This window comes from Mustela nivalis (genome assembly GCF_964662115.1).
Source record: "Mustela nivalis genome assembly, chromosome: 2".
Lineage (NCBI taxonomy): Eukaryota > Metazoa > Chordata > Mammalia > Carnivora > Mustelidae > Mustela > Mustela nivalis.
Genome location: NC_139021.1, coordinates 48854606 through 48872401, shown reverse-complemented (window position 1 = coordinate 48872401; position 17796 = coordinate 48854606). Strand labels below are relative to the sequence as shown.

The following is a 17796-nucleotide window of genomic DNA, read 5'->3' as shown; positions in this document are numbered from 1 at the left end:
TAAGAGAAGTGTTGTGGGGTAGAGGAATGTCTGAGTACAAAAAAATAGGGAGAGGAGAAAAGATGAAATAAATGTTCACAATCTAGATGGACGTAACTGGATTAATGAGAGGCCAAAGCACTTTTTTCATCTGTCATCTTTTCTCACTTTTACAACGTGAATGACTTTTAAGTATTTTGTAAAAGTATCTAATTTTGCTATCTTTATAAAAATGCATTTTCTCCTGGTCAATTAAAGTTTGCAAAAACTTATCACAAATTATAAACTAATAGAAAATGTTGAGTTATAGAAAGATTTTTTGAGATTTTAATTATGAGCAAGTTTTGCACAGTCAAAAGGTGAAGTTTGTTAGCTTTGGTTAGCTTTAAATATATTAATTAGAAAATGGTCCACAAATTTTCTTATAAAAATTATGTAAATTAAATGCAAGACTAATTCTTCCAATTGGGTTGTAAGTGCTAAAAGCAAAGCTCAAAATGCCTCTTTTTTTGATGTCTAGAAAGATGAGGGCAAAAAAAGGCAGCCTTAGTCTCACTAGATTATTATTAGTCAGCCATGTATGATGAATGTGTCTCACAAAAATTTGTACTTTTGGAAATTAATTAACTCTATTAAACTTTCAAAAATTTCCTTCTAGTGGAATGATAGCACGATTGACAATTCAACCTTATTGGTATTGTTAAATAGCAGAATACTCAGTGTACTAGTGGATTTTCTTCCGACCCCAAGCAGTGATGTGTATTTCATTTATGTTTACTATACAGTGGAATAAAAGGACAAGGGGCTTGTTTTGAGTTAAGCATAATACATTGCAAATGAAATTGAAGTGTTACAGTGTTTATCCTTTAATACTTGTTTGAAATATCTTCTCTCTGGCAAAATTTCTGCTTATGTGTTAGAATCACTCAGTCTGGAAAGACTGTGGTCATTAGAAGGAATCTTGGATTGGAATTTAGGAAACCTACAACCACATCATGTATCTGCTTCTGTCACCCCATGCCAGCTAAGTGAGTATAAGCAATACAAACTCTTTTAAGTTCAGCTTTCTTGGAACATGAAGGAATTGAGTTAAACCATTTCTTACTTGATTCATACCTCTAACACTCTGGTATTCTGTTATTTGTTTTGTAATCCAAATACAAAATAAAGCAAAAGTGCTTTATTATCAAGTTTATTCCTATTTTTCCTTCAAACTTGATCCGGGATCTTAAAATATTCATATCTTTTAACTAAGCAATTCCATTTCCAAAAGTGTATCTAAGAAAATAATTCTAAATATTTAAACAATGTGAAAATATATGAAATTATTCTTAAGATGTTCTTTGAGTTTTGTTTATAACATTGAACAATCTGATCCCGCCAAAACATTATGTAAAAATGGGTATGGGCACATTCACTAGATGGAATGTTCATGAAGTATTCATAATGACATGGAAAAACTTTAAGGTTTGAGTAGACAAAGAAGCAAAATTATATTAACAGTATATAATTATATAAATATCATATATTATATAAACATACAACCAAAACCACTTAACAAATGAAACAAATATACGCAGGAAAAAAAAAAAAAACAGAGATCAAAATATTAGCTGTAATTCTTTGGACAGCAAGGATATGGGTGATATTTTTCTTTTAACTTTAATACCTAATGCAAATATTCTTTAATGAGAATTTTATAACCAAAGGGAAAGAGAGACAGAGAGATTTAAAAGGCAGAATTTTCCAGTTGCAGATGATAAACATCACACAAAAGCATTCACAACAGGCAACAATGAGGACTTTTTGTGCTTAGTCTTGTGCAAAACCAATTCAATAGATACAGCCCTTCATTTTTGGAACTACACTTCTTTAGTTACTGTGGTTATTCAAAAAGTTAGTGTTCTAAAAGGGGCAACTTCATTAACATTCAGCGCAGGCCAACAGCCTTGTGGGACTAAGCAGTTAACTCTGGGCTGACTGCCGGAAGTGACCTATCAGTCAGTCTGCCACAGTGGGATGAGGAGCTCCGTGTGCAGAGGGGAGAGCAAGGAGCAGGGTGCAGGGGAGAGCAGCTGAAGTCATCTAATCTTCAAAAATGAAAAAGTCAAAATTTATGAGCCCTTAAGTGATGCAATAAAATAAGGTACAGGAATGTGTAGTGATGGCAGCTCTGACTACAGATTAGGGAACCGGTAGTAAGACACAGGAGCTGGCCTGATAATAACTGTCCCTCTTTGTATTTAAAGCTGTAATCTAGTTGCTTTGCTGCTACTGATGCTTTGAGAAAGGGCACAGTGTACGTGAGCTACAAATAGTAACAGAATAGTTTGGAATAAAGCCCAGGTTATGTCCTTAGTATACAGAGCATGGGACATGACAGAGAAAGAGGGAATAGGATCTGTGTTGCAAACTTTTAATGGAGAGATTCAATTAATACAAGAAAACCACTGGTAATGAGTCTGAGTACAGTAAATGTATCAGAATGTACTTATGAAGAAAGGGAAAAAAAATAGAGAAAGACCCACAAATCACAGATAATCATGTGCGAAATAGCATTTGAAGTTGGATTGCTTAGTGAATCTTAATGAAACTATCCACAACATCAGGGTGCAGACCTTATTGTGATATTGTGAGAATTCTGGAGTAATCGAAGTCAAACTGTAACTTCTGATTTCTTGATTTGCTGAAGGTTGTCTTTTTCTCTTTTTTTTTTTTTTAACTCTGTATTACTTAAACTCAAGATAGTAATCTAATGTTTAGAGTGTTTAGGAAGAAAAAATTATATAATCAGCATTTGAAAATATGGACTAAAATGAGTATTTAAAAAGTTGAAGCCCTTGGCATGAGAAAACATAGAGATATTATGAAAGAAACAACAAATATTAAGCATCCATTTTAACTAAAAAATCAAATATCTTATTTTTAAAAAATTACGCTGAATTGTTTTTTAAAAAAGCAAGAAAAAACAGCTTTATGGATAGAGAAGCATAATGCAGACAAGAAGTTATTAGATGGCATTTAGAGATAACATGAATTGGTAAAGACAGATGAAGGATTTCACATGGGGCAGCCCTGAGAGTGTTCTGAGGAATGCTAGAGACTTGGAGAAGAATCTTCGATCTCAACAATTTTGAACGAGTGAGGAGGTGGATGAGAAGGTGATAGTTGAGCAAAGACTTGAAGGAGGTGATGAACAGGTAAAGTGTCACCTGAGGAAAAGCATTCCGGGCAGAGGGATGAGCAGCACAAAATCCTTAAAGCAGAAGGGCACCCAAGTGTTGGTCCAAAGCAAGAAGGCCCATGTTTCTGGAGCAGAATCAAGCAAAACTGAGGGTTGGGAGGAGGTGAGAGGCTAAGGCAGACATAGTGTGCCAGATCATGTGGAGCCTTGCAAACCATCGAAGTACTTTGGCTTTCACTTGGAGTGAAACTGAGAGCCTTTGGAAGATTTTAGAAGAAGGAGTACCATGACAACTCTTAAATTTTGAATGGTCGCTTTAGTTTTATGTTGAGAATAGTTTATGAAAGAGCAAGGGGGGAGCGTGGAAGAACTCTCCAAAGGTTATGACTCAAAGCAAGGGGTAAAAGTTGAGATGAAAGGAGTGGTTATGCCATGGATATATTTTGAAAGTAGAGTTCACAAAAGTACAACTTGTGTGTGGACCTTGAGAGAAGGAACAAAGTCAAAGATATTATTATCTACTGCAAGATAATATGTACTAGCATTTTTTTTTAAAAAATGTATTATTTGTTGTATTCAGCAATCTGGGATGGGTTTGGCTGAGCAGGTCTGTTCTTCGTGGTATCCACATGGCTTCTGTGCTTCCCTGTCTGGCACTTCAGTGGGGGATGGGGAGAACAACTGTGATGACTGAGCGTCTTTCTCCACATGGTCTCTCCCTGTGGTTAGCTTGGATTTCATTATGACACAGTGGTCTCAGACTAATCATCTTCTTATAGTGACCATGATCCAAAAGGAGAAAGAAGCTGCCTGTCCTCTTAAAATGTAGGTTGAAAATTCTGCAGTGTCACATCTGCCACATGATACTCATGAGAGTGAGGTTATAAGGCCAGTTCATATAGAATATGAGGGACAGAGACTCTAGATCTTAATGCACAGAAGGAAGGGATTGACAATGAGCAGACTGTCTCCCATAGAGATCGCCAAGGTTTCTGGACCGAGTATCTGAACACATGAAGCTGCAGTTAAATGAGATGAACAATACTCATGGCAGAGATTGGAGGGGGCCAAGGTGGGGAGTAGAGATGAGGAGTTTGATTTTTGTTAAAGTGAAGGTATCTAAGTGAAAATGTCGAGTAGATAGATATGTAATCTGGAGTCCAGGAAGAGGTCCGGACTGGATATGCCCATTTGTGAGTCATCACTGTGTAGATGGCATTCAAATCCATGAGACTGGATGAGAACAAACACCAGAGGGATAATTAAAGATAAAAAAGAGAAGAATTCCAAGGACTGAGCTCAAGAACATATCAATATTTGAAGTCAGGATCCAGCAAAGGGGACTCAAAAGAAACAACTAGTGAGGTAGACTAAGCGGTATGAAACTCAGTGATAAAAATGTTTTCAGGAAGGTGGATGAAGTGTTCTTCAAAGTTCTTGGTAAATAATGATTTTTCAGCGGTCTTAGCACTGTGGAGACTGCTGGAGACTTCAACAAAACTACAACCACCACTTAGGGTCCTGGCTCAATCCTGCAGAATTAACTCAGAGAGCCGCCCAGAAATGGATGCGACCTGGAATTATAAACCCAAGGTCTGGTAAAATAGCCCCCCCCAGCAGGGCTGGAGGGCGACACTAACATGAAACCGAGATGCAGGTCCCACCCCTTCACCCCCCACCCCCATCCTCCACCCTCCTACCCACCCCACCACCCCCCTGCCCATGAGGTAAAACTTTCAAAACAATCCCGGAAGAGGTCATATGGAGGATCCAGGCAGGTGATGAGTCTCACGCAATTTTGTTCACCTGTGGCAGTTGAGGTCATTAAATTCTGACATTCATTTGGTGCCAGGATTTAATGTTTTCAAAGACCTGAGTGGGGGAACTCTGGGTCTGGGAGAGGTTGAGGTTACCGAGACCGGAGATTAATCTGCCAGACAAGTTTGTTCCAGGAAAGAGGGCAGCAAGGCAGCTAAGCAAAACATGCGCCGATGAACCATGGTCTCCCCAACCCAGACCCACCTTCAGTCCCAGCTTGTGTGGAATGAGTTTCAAGCATTTTACTAAGAGAAGACAGAAGAGGGAGTGAGGCTGCCTGGGGAATTGAGTGGGACAGAGAGCGTGGGGTCCAGAAGCAACGTGGGGACTAGAGGGAGAGAGGAGGGAGGCAGGTGAGGACAGAAGCTGACTGCTCCTCTCAGCCTACCAAGGCTGGCCTGTGACTACGTGCTTTGTGGCTTTTTAGCGCCATTCACACTCTGTACAACATACTGTGACTGGCAATCGAAAGACTGTGCAGCATTGTGTTGCCTCTGATCCCTTTGTTTCCAATGGAGGAAAAAAAAAAATCAATGACATCATAATGCTGCAAAAAGTGGGACCGAGGATTGAGATTTGAAACTGGATAGCTCTGTGACTGATGACCAGCTTTTCCAGTCTGTGCTCTCGGCAGACGCACCGTTTCTCCGTGGGATCTAACAGTTATTAGCAAGTGGCTAAATAAAACAATTGAAAGAGACAGATGAGCCGCCATTCTCTAGTTTTTCTGAAATCTCCTTCCTTTCACCACACAGCTTTGGAACGGAGATGAGCAAATCTTCCAACATCAAAATAATGGAGTTTGAAAGTATTTCTTTTCAGAAAATCATTTTTTCTTCTTTGAACGGAAAGATCCACGCAGTTGTGTGCACCCCCCTTCCCATGTGAGGGGTGGGGAGGTTGAGGCTGGAGTCAGAATGCTGCGAGGGTTAGACTCTATACCCTGCCTGGGCCAAATATCTATTACTCCTACCCCCAGGGCAAGTGGAGTGAGCATTTCCAGTCTCCCAGGAGAATCTGCTGGTGGGTAATAATCTTTCTTGCCATGAGGTTCTTCTTTATACTTCCCGTCCCTTCCTTTCACTGCAGCTTGATCCTCCTGACAGAGTTGTGAAGACACATTACAGCCTGTGCGAGGGAGATGAGCCCCGCAGCCTCAATTTCCAATGTGGCAAAAGTCATGACTGTGAAATGCCCAAATTGCCACTGAGATTCTTGGTGGATCCCACAGCCATCCATTAAGCTGTCCCTGGAGTTAGGAGCACAGATGGTGGTAACTGCAAATGGGACTTACCAAAAGGTCTGATGATAGCTTTAAGCAGAAATTTCCATTGAGCGTGAAAGCCCTCGCAAAAAGGTAACACAGGAAATTGAGAGGAAATCTGCTTTTTGCCCCAGAGAAATGGAATCCATTGTAGACAGATCTCAGAATAGGAGTGAAGGAGCCTGGCTTTCCTTGGCTTTGAGGTGCATTTGACACTCTTCTAATGGCCAACAAATGATATACTGGGAAGTGATACAAATATACCGTAAGGCCTTCATCAGACTGCGTGAATGATCATCCTGCTGTATGACAATTTTAGCTTTGAAGATCTTGGGAAAGTTACACAATCCCTCTCTGCCTCAATATCTTATGTATAAAATAGAGAAGATAATTGTACCAACTTCACAGGGAAGTTATGAAGATTAAATATGTTAAAAATGCTTAAATAGCATGAAATAGCATGAAAAAAAGTACTGGCTATTATCATATATGAGGCATTAAGAGCATATAATTATTTGCACACATTGGCATATGGACTATATGTCTAGAAATCTGGGCTCTGCAGCAGACTTTGCACCTTTGTATTCCTTTCATAAGTTTGAGCAAATTTTGGTACCTTCTATTAGCTCAGAGTTGGTAAATACATATTTGCACCACATTCTCCTTTCCCTTTATATTTCTGTGGCAGACATAGGTTAATTACAAACATCTTACACCCTGAGGCCTGAATCGGTTTTAGAATTCTTATCAACACTTTCTTCCCAGCAGCCACTATCAGCTAGTCAGAACTGACACAAAAATGAAGACCTATTTGACCTCTCGGCTTTAGAGCGTACAAGCTATTAAGGAAATGATTGCTCCCACTCTTAGCCATCTCAGATTGTCCCATCACATCTGACCCAGAGCCCTGCTTTGCCACAAGGTTCTCAATGTGGTTGACAGGACACCATAAGATGCTATACTTGAGTGATCCTTGTGCCTCTGTAATAACCCTACACCCTTGTAGGAGCTACACCTGGGAAAGGGCTATGGCCGATGCCCGATGCCTACTCATGGTCAGGAGACAAAAATATCTTGAGCTCTCATTCAATCAAAGACACTAACTCATGAGTTGCACTCAGACTTCCTTGGGCAGATGGAGGTGAGGAGGTTTGTGTCTGTACAGACCAGTGCTTCCTCCCGTGCCATGCACCAACCAACACAGTGTGTTCTTCCTAACCAGGCATTTGCTTTCCAGCCAAGAGCTTCTAGATGTCTAGGCCCTGGTGGACCAGCACAGTAAGTAATTCTGGGCTGCTTTTGCTTCTATTTTTTCTCTTTAAAGGAGGAGAAGAGAACAGCCAAGATAAGTACTAGAGACAGATTCTGATTTTTACTGAATGTCAGAGGATTCATCTGCAATTACTGATGAATAGCCTGACCCTATTACATAAGGAAGACTTTTATTTGCTTTTTAACTTTCTGGCAATAAATGAATCTTTAAGAATACTGATAGAATTATATTATATTTTAGCACGCAAATTGGTCAGTAAAGGAAGATACCTTAGAATCACTTTACAAGTGCTTAGCTCTGATCAAAATCATCTTTTGCTCACATTTAATCATTTACCTTGAAAAAAAAAAGCCTGTTTAAATCAGAAGGCCTTGGAATGATTAAAATGTCATGTGGATGTGTTTGGATTACAAATGATTAATGATGAAATGTAGACTAAATTTTAAACATCAAACTAAGATTCCTATAATTAAAAAATGCTATTAAGTTATTTGTAAAATAGCAATGTCACATTATTCCACAAATAATATACAATTGGTTAACTAAGCATTAACTTAACAATGACGTGGGCCACCATCATGGGCCTTTCTGAACTTTGCATCTATGTACTTAGAAGCCTGTTAGTGAGCCTAGATATCTTTCCTCAATCTCAATCCATTTCTTCCTCTTCTACATGTTCTCTCTGGGGACCCCCATTCTCTCCTCTGATGGCATATATTCACTCTGCTTTGTGACATGACTCCCAAATCTGTATTTCCAGCCCTAATATCTTGTCTAAGTTCCAGGCATATATTTCCATCTGTTGCATACCTTCACCAACATAGCCCCACACGGTTTAATTGTTATGGAACAGCTACACCAATCTGTCCCCCAACCTGGACTCCCTAGATCTGTTAACTGGCCATGAATGCAAGAACAATCAGAGCATTCATGGATTAAAAAACAATAATAATGATGGCAGAAATTTACCAGGTATTTATCCATTTACTTATTTATCTAATTAATTTAGTTATCTATTTAGTTATTTACTTATCCAATTCTCACAACAGCCCTCAGAGTTAGGTCTATTATTACCCCATTTTGCAGATAAGATAATTGAGGCACAAAAAAAAAATGCCTTACTTTTTCAAGGCCACACAGCCAGAAGATGTTAGAGTCAGAATAGAAACAGGCTGCCTGATTCCAGAAACTGTATCCTTAAGCCCTTTTGAACACCCACCTTAAATGTAGATCAGGCTCAGGTTGTCTTTGCTAAAGAGAATAGATCCCATGGTAGTAACAGTGTTACTGAAATTTTTACTGCAAAATCATACAAATATCATAGGGGAACATACTTATAAGTCACTTTGGAGTCATAAAAAACTGACTAGTTTTACAAAAACAAGGTAGTTGAAGTCTTTCTGCAAAAACATATACTGATATGCCCGAGCACAGAGTGAGAAAGCAGAATACCACCCTGACGGTGAGAATTTGGCTTAGCTTGGCTGCAGCATAGAATTTGTAGACTGACATGGCAGAATACAAGAGCTGGGAAGGTACTAGAACAAGATTGTGAATGAACTTTTACTTATATAAAATGGTTTGGCCTTTACTCTGTAGGTGAATGATGGAAGTAGGGGTATGGGAGTGAGGTGCAGGGGAAGGCCATTTGACGGAATCATTACTGAGAGCCTCCTAATGAAGGAGGCATGACTCTAGGTACCTGAAATAAAGTGAGTTCTGACCTTCAAGGAGTAGAGTGTCTTAGTAGGGGACTTAGAAAATACGCTGGGAATGCTTCATACATCGGAATAAAGTGTTATGAAGCTCTCCTCATCAACTTATGGTACCTTATGAAAAACCACTTCCTAGAAGCACTCAGAAATGCATAATGAGGGGAATTACAGGACCCTATTTGTGTGATAGCTATTTTCGAAAGATGATTCTGCTAGTAGACATGGCTAAACTGAGGAAGGAAGATCATTAAGGAGATTATTCTAATAGCCCACCTAAAGGCTGATGATCACTTGAACTGTAATAATAAGAACTGAGAGGCAAGTAAAGAACTAAAAGGACTTTTGGCAATAGAAAACAGAACTAGGAGGATCTCCTGAAAGTGAATGTCATTGGAAAGAAGTCAAAGAGAAAGCTTATGATCTTTCTAGTTTGGTCACCTGAGTGGCTGATTGGGCCGTTGAGTTAGGGATAAAGAAGAAAAGAATGGAGGAGGCAGACAACGAATTTAGTTTGACTCACGTTAAGTTGAAGGCACCTACAATTGTAGATGTATGGTTGGACAGATACAGCCATACGTCATATATAGAGTGATACTAGACAAAAGTCTGGAAGTATCCAGCATGTAGACGACATGAAAGACCAGATTAGATTTCTCAGTAAAATACAGAAATTGTAAAGAAAGGAAATGTGACAATGCCATAAGGCATATAAAAACAAAATAAAGAAAATAAACTAATGAAAGGCAGTATACATGAGGCAAGACAGGAGCACGTGGACTTTAGAGCCAGCATGCCTAGGTTCACATCCTAGCTCAGCCACTTTACAGCTTTGTTACCTTAGGTAAGACACTTGGCATTTTGGGATATCAACTTCCTCATCTGTAAAATGAGATCTATCTCAGAGAATATCATGACGCTTAAATAAATCAGTCACTAGAAAGCATTTTTAATAATGCCTGGTCCTCAGTAAATATAATATAGATTTTTTATTGTTAAATGCAAAATGGTATAAATCTGTCAGCTCCAAATATTGATCTTCATTTTGCATTCTATTTTATTCCCTTACTGTGCCTGTTTTTCTGAAGGCTATGGTTTGTTTGTCTTATTCTACTCCTCATTCTAGGGGATCTTGAATGAAGTGTTATTAAATTCACTACCCAGTTCATGTTAAAAGTAAATCTTAGAAAAGATAAAATCAATTCTTTTTTTTCCCACAAAACAATTACCTTGTTTTTTTAAAAAAATGCAAAACTCCTCAGAAAAACTTCTCTCTGGGCATATCACAATGTACTCATCTGTTTCTAAGGATTACATTGATAAACAATTTTCTCCAAAGGGATGTTTCTCTTGGTAGTTTTTCTTCTTTTAAATTTTTTTTTCACTTTTCAGGGCTAAAACTGCAAAAGTGAGTTTTTCACATATTCAGGCAGTTTCAGGCCTTAGAAATAACAACCTATCTTTTACATAATCTTGACCATCACAGTCTTCTCTGTACTAGGAGCTCTAAGTATATAATCTCATATTCTTCTCAACAACCTCTTAAGTTGGCTGTGATGTTGGTTGTATAATTAATGAGAAAAGATGTAAAAATCTCTGAATCAACTCCAGGCTGGGAAAGTTAAGTCTGTGTAATAAAACTATGACTGGGCAGTTGGTTACAAAACAGAGCATCGTTCTAAGTGGGCCAGTTATCATTTCCTCTACACAATGTGTCATTGTTTTGAAGACAGGATTGAGACAGGATTGCCTGATGGTAGTTCCTCACAGATTTCCTGCCCTGTGTCACCACTGCGAATGTTTGGGCGGTGGGGAGGGGTCCGGGTACCTAGGGCTCATCTTCAGTGGCTTAGGATAACTAACGGACAATGATCTTTCTTTTCTGTTCAGCTCATAGAACATTAGCCAGCACCTCTCCTGAGCCGTTAGAAGATTTAACACAGAACTTTCAGGAGCTTCTTGTCTAGGAAGCCTTACAAGTTTAACATTCTTACCAGTCTTAAAACTTAAAGCTAGACATTGACTATTGTTCTAAGACTATGTCATCATAATGGAGATAATAAGTAACAGCTTAGTGACAGGACTGTCCCTATAAGATGAAGGTATCAGGATTAGCATTATGAAGGAATTAGATAAACTAAGATAAATAGATAAATAAGATCTTAAATTACAGAAACAGATCATACAGAGAAAAGGAAAAAAAATAGTATTCTGGTATAGAAAGAGAATGTTTCAAGACACCAAAGCAAAAGAGATTTGCTTAGGCAGTGAATAGACAAATTTCCTGGAGTAAAGTGGTTAGTAGGAGAGGTGATAAAGACCAACATGGAAGGTTAGCATGAGGCATGTTTGTGACAAGCTTTCAAATGACACACTAAAAAGTTTGGGCAACACCCTATGGCTATCAAAATTGTTAAGAACAAGGGTGACATGAAAAGAGCATTGTAGGGGAGTTGATCTGTCAGTAGTAGGTGCAGAGAATTGGTGACGTAGAGAGGGAATTCAAATTATTCTGAACTTCTGATTCTGAAACAATATTTTGATATGTATTAAAATAAAGAGTGTCTATTTCGAAAGGTTGTTTCCAGTTCCTTCCAACAACATATCCCAGGCGTAGTTTTCCTGTAAAAGCCATATAGTAAATATTTCCAAATTGTGGACACACAGTCGCAGTCCTTCTTCCAACAACTCATCTTGCAGCTGGAGCACAAAATCAGCTTGAGACAATATGTAAATGAATAAACATGACTGTGTCCCAGCAAACTTCATTTATGGGCTCTGAAATTTGAAATTCAGATAATTTTCACGTGTCACAAAACATTATTCTTTTGTGATATTTTTCAGCCATTTAAAACATGTCCACTTATGAGTGTAGCATAACCACAGAGATGTTAAATCAATCACTATGTTGTATACCTGAAAGTAACGTAACATTATGTGTCAACGAGACTCAAATAATAAACAAAATGTAAAAATACTTCTCAGTTTGTGGGTTATATACAATCAGGTGGTGAGCAAGAATTGGCCTGTAGACCAGGGTTTGCCAACCCCTTGTTTATAAAATATCAATCAGAATCTCAATCCAGTATCATTTTGAAAACTTTGAATTTTCCCCTGAATTCTTCTCTTGAACATCTGAGAGAAAATAATGGAAAGGAGTGAAGGGGTAGAAGTTAGTAGAAGTTAGAATTAACTAGTTAGTGGGACTAACCATATTAACCATTGGTTTCTGTGAGGCAACATATGTCCTTATATGACCCAGTCCAGCAATGGCAGTTTATCTGAAGCCTTGTGGGGGGACGGGTGGAGAAGGAAAGAAAATCAATAAGTAAATATTACTCCAAATACATTCTGAACTCAGTGTTTTAGTAATTGTACAGGGAAAAGGCAAGACGATGGGTCTTTCTTTTATTCACATTGTTTACGATACCTTGAATGAAAGTAACACCTTGCAGTCCTCAAAGAAATGATATGAGTGGGGGCATTGTGTGAAACCCTGCGAAGCTGGAACAACTGTGACAAAGAATTTACATTTGGAGAGAACAGCCAGGCTCAGGTAAGTAGTGAGAATTAGCCTGGGAATCGAGTAAAGAAGATGCAAGTCACAGAAAGAAGAAATTGACAGGACATTGCTAATTGAGACGTGGGAGATGAAAAAGAGAAAGAAGTCAAGATAACTCCCTTTACTTTTGCTGGATTAGTTGATGTCACTAAGAAACAGGCAGCAGTGAGAGGCTAAGAGAACACTACAGGCAGCAGGAAACGGTTTAAGTGTTGCTGAATAGAAAGTACAGAGAGGTGATACTGTCATGTCGCTGATGAGCCAAACAAATCTACAGTCGCCTGTGTCACGTACATATATCCTCCTCATTTCTTTTTTTTTTTTTTTTAAGATTTTATTTATTTATTTGACAGAGAGAGATCACAAGTAGGCAGAGAGGCAGGCATGGAGAGAGGAGGAAGCAGGCTCCCTGCTGAGCAGAGAGCCCGATGTGGGACTCAATCCCAGGACCCTGAGATCATGACCTGAGCCGAAGGCAGCGGCTCAACCCACGGAGCCACCCAGGCGCCCAATCCTCCTCATTTCTTTAAGGCAACTTCTTTTGATTGATCCCCTGGCACTGGTCGTGTCTTACAAACAAGCATGTTCAAGTAGATTTCAGTATTTATCTTCCACTTTTTCCCCCTTAGTTTTGCGGGCACAACAAACACACAATATGGCAAAGAATTTCCAGGGAGGTGCAAATAAAATCAGAATTTGAAAAAGGAAAAGATTGCATAAGTGTACATCTCCAAACTCTGAGTTGTTGTGTGTTTTTTTTTTAAAGATTTTGTTTATTTATTTATTTATTTGTTAGAGAGAGAGAGAGAGAGAGGGAGAGCACGAGCACAGGCAGACCAAGTGGTAGGCAGAGGCAGAGGGAGAAGAAGGCTCCCCGCCAAGCAACGAGTCTGATGTGGGGCTCAATCCCAGGATGCTGGGATCATGACCTGAGCTGAAGGCAGCTGCTTAACCAAATGAGCCACCCAGGCATCCCTGAGATTTTTTTTTATTATTAGTTTAAGAGGTAGAATTTAGTCATCCATCAGTTGCATAGAACACACAGTACTCATCACATCATCTCAAACACCATGATTCAGATAAAAATGTCTTTAATATTTGCTTACATTTAACCCATAATCGTATGTTAAGAGACTTACATAAAGGGGCATCTGGTTGGCTCAGTCATTTGAGCATCTGTCTTCGACTCAGGTCATGATCCTGGAGTACCCGAATAGGCCTGTGTTGGTCTCCCTGCTCAGTGGGGTGTTTGGTTCTTCCTCTGCCCTTCACCCCACTCATGCTCTCTGGTTCTTACTCCTGCTCTCTCATATAAATAAATAAATTTTTTAAAAAAGAAAGAACATACAAAAATGAAGTGACCAATACACACCTATACCAACTGGTTTCCTTAATTATCAATTAAGAAATATTAGAAGTGGAAAGTTTCCTCATTGATTTGCTTTTTACAAAGAAATTAATTTATGAAATAAGAAAATTAACTGGAAGACTTCTAACCTATTTTATAATGAGAAAAATAATTCCCAGGAAGTCTTTTAAGTTGCTTGCTCAAAATGCCACAACTAATCAGAGGCTTCAGAATTGGAGACATTAAGAGGAGGCCTTAAGATCCTAAACTATGACCTGACTCCCTCCTCTGCTGCCACTCACCCCCAAATGTGCTGCTTTTGGTAAACGACGATGAATGTCATGCTGCTTCTCTCTTCGTTACAGAACATTTACCGGAATAAATTACTCAGCCTATATGTAACTAAATACATTATAAATTATTTTACTACTACAACAGCTATAAATAGATATATCAAAACTTCTACAAATTACTGTAAAAACAAGAGAAGTGGATATAGAGAGTGTGAATCAGAATTAGACTAACAGTATTATTATTTTAATGTATCATTTAAATGCTACATTCCCATTCCAAAATGTCTCTCATTACCTTCTGCATTAAGCCAGCTGGAATTTGAATTAGTCCAGATTAGATCTTCATATATTATTTACAGCTTATTATTAGTGCTAAAGTATACACTTTCAGCCAAACAAGTATAACAATTTTGTCAGATTTCTATAAAAGCAAATTTTAAGTGTGTAGCAAATTGTTATATTAAAAATAGTTTTTCATGTTTTTTCATAGACTTGAGTCAAAGGAGCCTTTCCTGTCTGTTGGGTGAGTATATGTCTAAATATTTTAAATCTCAGTTCTTTAATGGACTTTTTAACAAGGTCTTCTGGGATGGTGTTATCAGGCATGTAATTCCATATTCCAAGTCATTCCATATCATTGGATGCGTCATATCTCCAGCAACACTGTTATCTACATTTTATAAAGACTTAACCAAAATGTTCACAAAGCTATTTTGTGACCTTGGAAATTCAGCAAATGAATGCACAGAAAAGCCTGCATCCTCTAAAAAAGTCAAACGAGATATACAGTAATTCCCTATATTCTTGTCATGTACAGATAATGTTCAGATTGGTCTTACAAATTCCTCTGAACCACAGCTTCGTGATAATCTAGTCTGTCTACTCATTTTTTTTTATACTGTTTTCCTGTTTTCTCTTAATCTACCCTCATGTTTCTTTCTCCTTTTTTCCTAAATCTGTCTTCAAAATCTGTATCTATCTTTTCTCCTTTTCTCCCATTTCACTGTTATTTCTCCTCTCCACCCACACTGATTGCTTCTCTGAACACAAAGCTGAGGAACAGCACACAGATTAAGTAAAGCCAACACTAGCCTCCTCAGGTAGTAATTCGAGTCACAATACATGTTCTAATAATAATATATTGTTGACAAGAATACACATGTACTGTTTTCAGGCATTTTGCTAATTAAGAGCCAGCAAAGTTGTTTTTACTGGTCTACCAAATAATCCTTTGACTAACATATTAAAATGTCTCATTAGGGGACTTTTACAGGCTCAGCACTATATCTGATGTTGTAAAGATTCAAAAAGTGCTAGAAGATATTATAGCTTAAAAACAATCATGTCATAGTTGATGGGGAGCAAAAATCACGTACCGGCAGCCACTATACTCGTGCTTAATGACCAGAAACTTGGGATGGGGTAGGTTTTTAAATGATCACATTAGTTTTCTTTTATTACTTTATTCATAGTCCTTGAATATTTCTGTCACTCCTTGAGCAACATGGTTCCCTTTCCCTTTCTACTCCTCATAAAAGCTTTTGAGAAAGCCAGTTGAATCATGAGAATCAAAATAATTGTTAGGGATGCTAGAGAAAAAGTGGAGTACATGCATTTATTGGAGGATTTAAAAAAAATGAAAGGTCAAGTTGATCTGGTCCAAAAAATCATGAGAGCATGCTTCTTTCCTTCATTGATCATCAGCTCCTATTGTTAAAAATCTTTAAGCCTGAAGAAATCTTTTATTTTGAATGCATATGTGTCCTGCCCTCAAGTCAAGAGGGCTGAAATAGCTTCCCTTCATGCCTCACTTAATGCAGTTTCTCTGCAGCATTTCCTGTTCTCCCAACTTCTTTGAGATGGAATTCATTTTTTTATTTCATACCTCTATTTTACAAAGGCAGACCCTAAGTAATCTTTGTGGGTTTTTTTTTTCATTCATATGTGGAATTTTCTTTTAAATTAAATTTATTTATTTTCAGCATAACAATATTCATTATTTTTTCACCACACTCAGTGCTCCATGCAATCTGTGCCCTCTATAATACCCACCCCCTGGTACCCCAACCTCCCACCCACCCGTCAATTCAAACCCCTCAGATTGTTTTTCAGAGTTCATAGTCTCTCAGTAATCTTTGTTTCAAACATATCGGGAGTTTAAAACTCTGTATTAGAGCCCTGAAAAAAAAGTTTCCACCGAAAAAATGACCTATTACTCAAAAATACCCACAATGGAAAAATTGGCATGGCAGTAGGAAGAGGGTGCTGTTCCTTAGATGGGTCTTAAAAGTAAAGTGGGGTAAAACATGCCACCCAAATGGTTTTGTGGACTGGATAATTTATTTTTTTTTAAGATTTTATTTATTTATTTGACAGACAGATCACAAGTAGGCAGAGTGACAGAGAGAGAGGAAGGAAGCAGGCTCCCTGCTGAGCAGAGAGCCGGATGCGGGGCTTGATCCCAGGTCCCTGGAATCATGACCTGAGCTAAAGGCAAAGGATTAACCCCCTGAGCCACCCAGGTGCCCCTGGACTGGAAAATTTAATATAATATATATATATATATATATATATATATATATATATATATATATATAACTTTCCAAGAAAGTTATTTTAAATAAAATTGTATACTTTGGATACTTCACCTCTTAGTGAAGAGGATAGGATGATTGTGAACATAGTGGACACATATGAGACTATCAGGCAAATGTAGTCTAATAGAGTACCATTATTCATATTTGTGACTTTCAATCTGTCACTTATCAAAATGAATTAATGCATGGTCTATGGTCTTTGGTATGAGTTGACCTGTAAGTCCATAACATTGAGTTTTTCTAGGACCCTGAATAGCTCACATTAATTTTAATTCTATGTGCAATAAAAAGCATATTAATGAATAGATCTGCACTAAATATTGCATACTTCAGTCCATTGCCTGTCAGTGTCCTAAAGCACTTAATATGTACTTCTGGAAATTGCTTTTCCCTTTGTAGTGTCTGACACTTAAAAGCCATGTTGTATTGGTTTAGGTGAATACTTGAACCCCCAAGTTTTGGGTTCTTACTTGTGATATGGAGATTAAATAAGATAATTCAAATCAAGTAGGTAGCACTGTTTTGGGCATATAATTGCTCATAAATGTTAGCTTCTATTACAGATGTGGAAGGTATACTCATTTATAATACTCCCAAGAATCAGAGAGCTCTGAAGGAGTTTGGAGAATAAAACTCCACTTTAACAGGGGATTCTTCGACTTACATGTAGAAACAAAAAATGACTTTATAATGGAGAGGAAAAAAAACAAAAATTGTGAATGGAATAAGCTATTAAACAAGATGAGTATAGATAATTGTTTTTAAT

At 38.0% G+C, this 17796-nt stretch overlaps 1 protein-coding gene across 13 annotated transcripts in view; it reads left to right on the top strand.

Annotated features, from left to right (window-relative positions):
- RALYL (RALY RNA binding protein like) overlaps positions 1 to 17796 on the top strand; it is a 687764-nt gene that overhangs the window by 562154 nt on the left and 107814 nt on the right. For 11 of the 13 annotated variants that reach the window (XM_082722639.1, XM_082722643.1, XM_082722638.1 and 8 more), the window contains one exon: positions 14924 to 14956. The exons of the other annotated variants lie outside the window; for them this stretch is intronic. In XM_082722639.1, coding sequence (XP_082578765.1) covers positions 14924 to 14956 — 33 coding nt within the window. The remainder of the gene's footprint in view (positions 1 to 14923; positions 14957 to 17796) is intronic. 13 annotated transcript variants of the gene reach the window in all.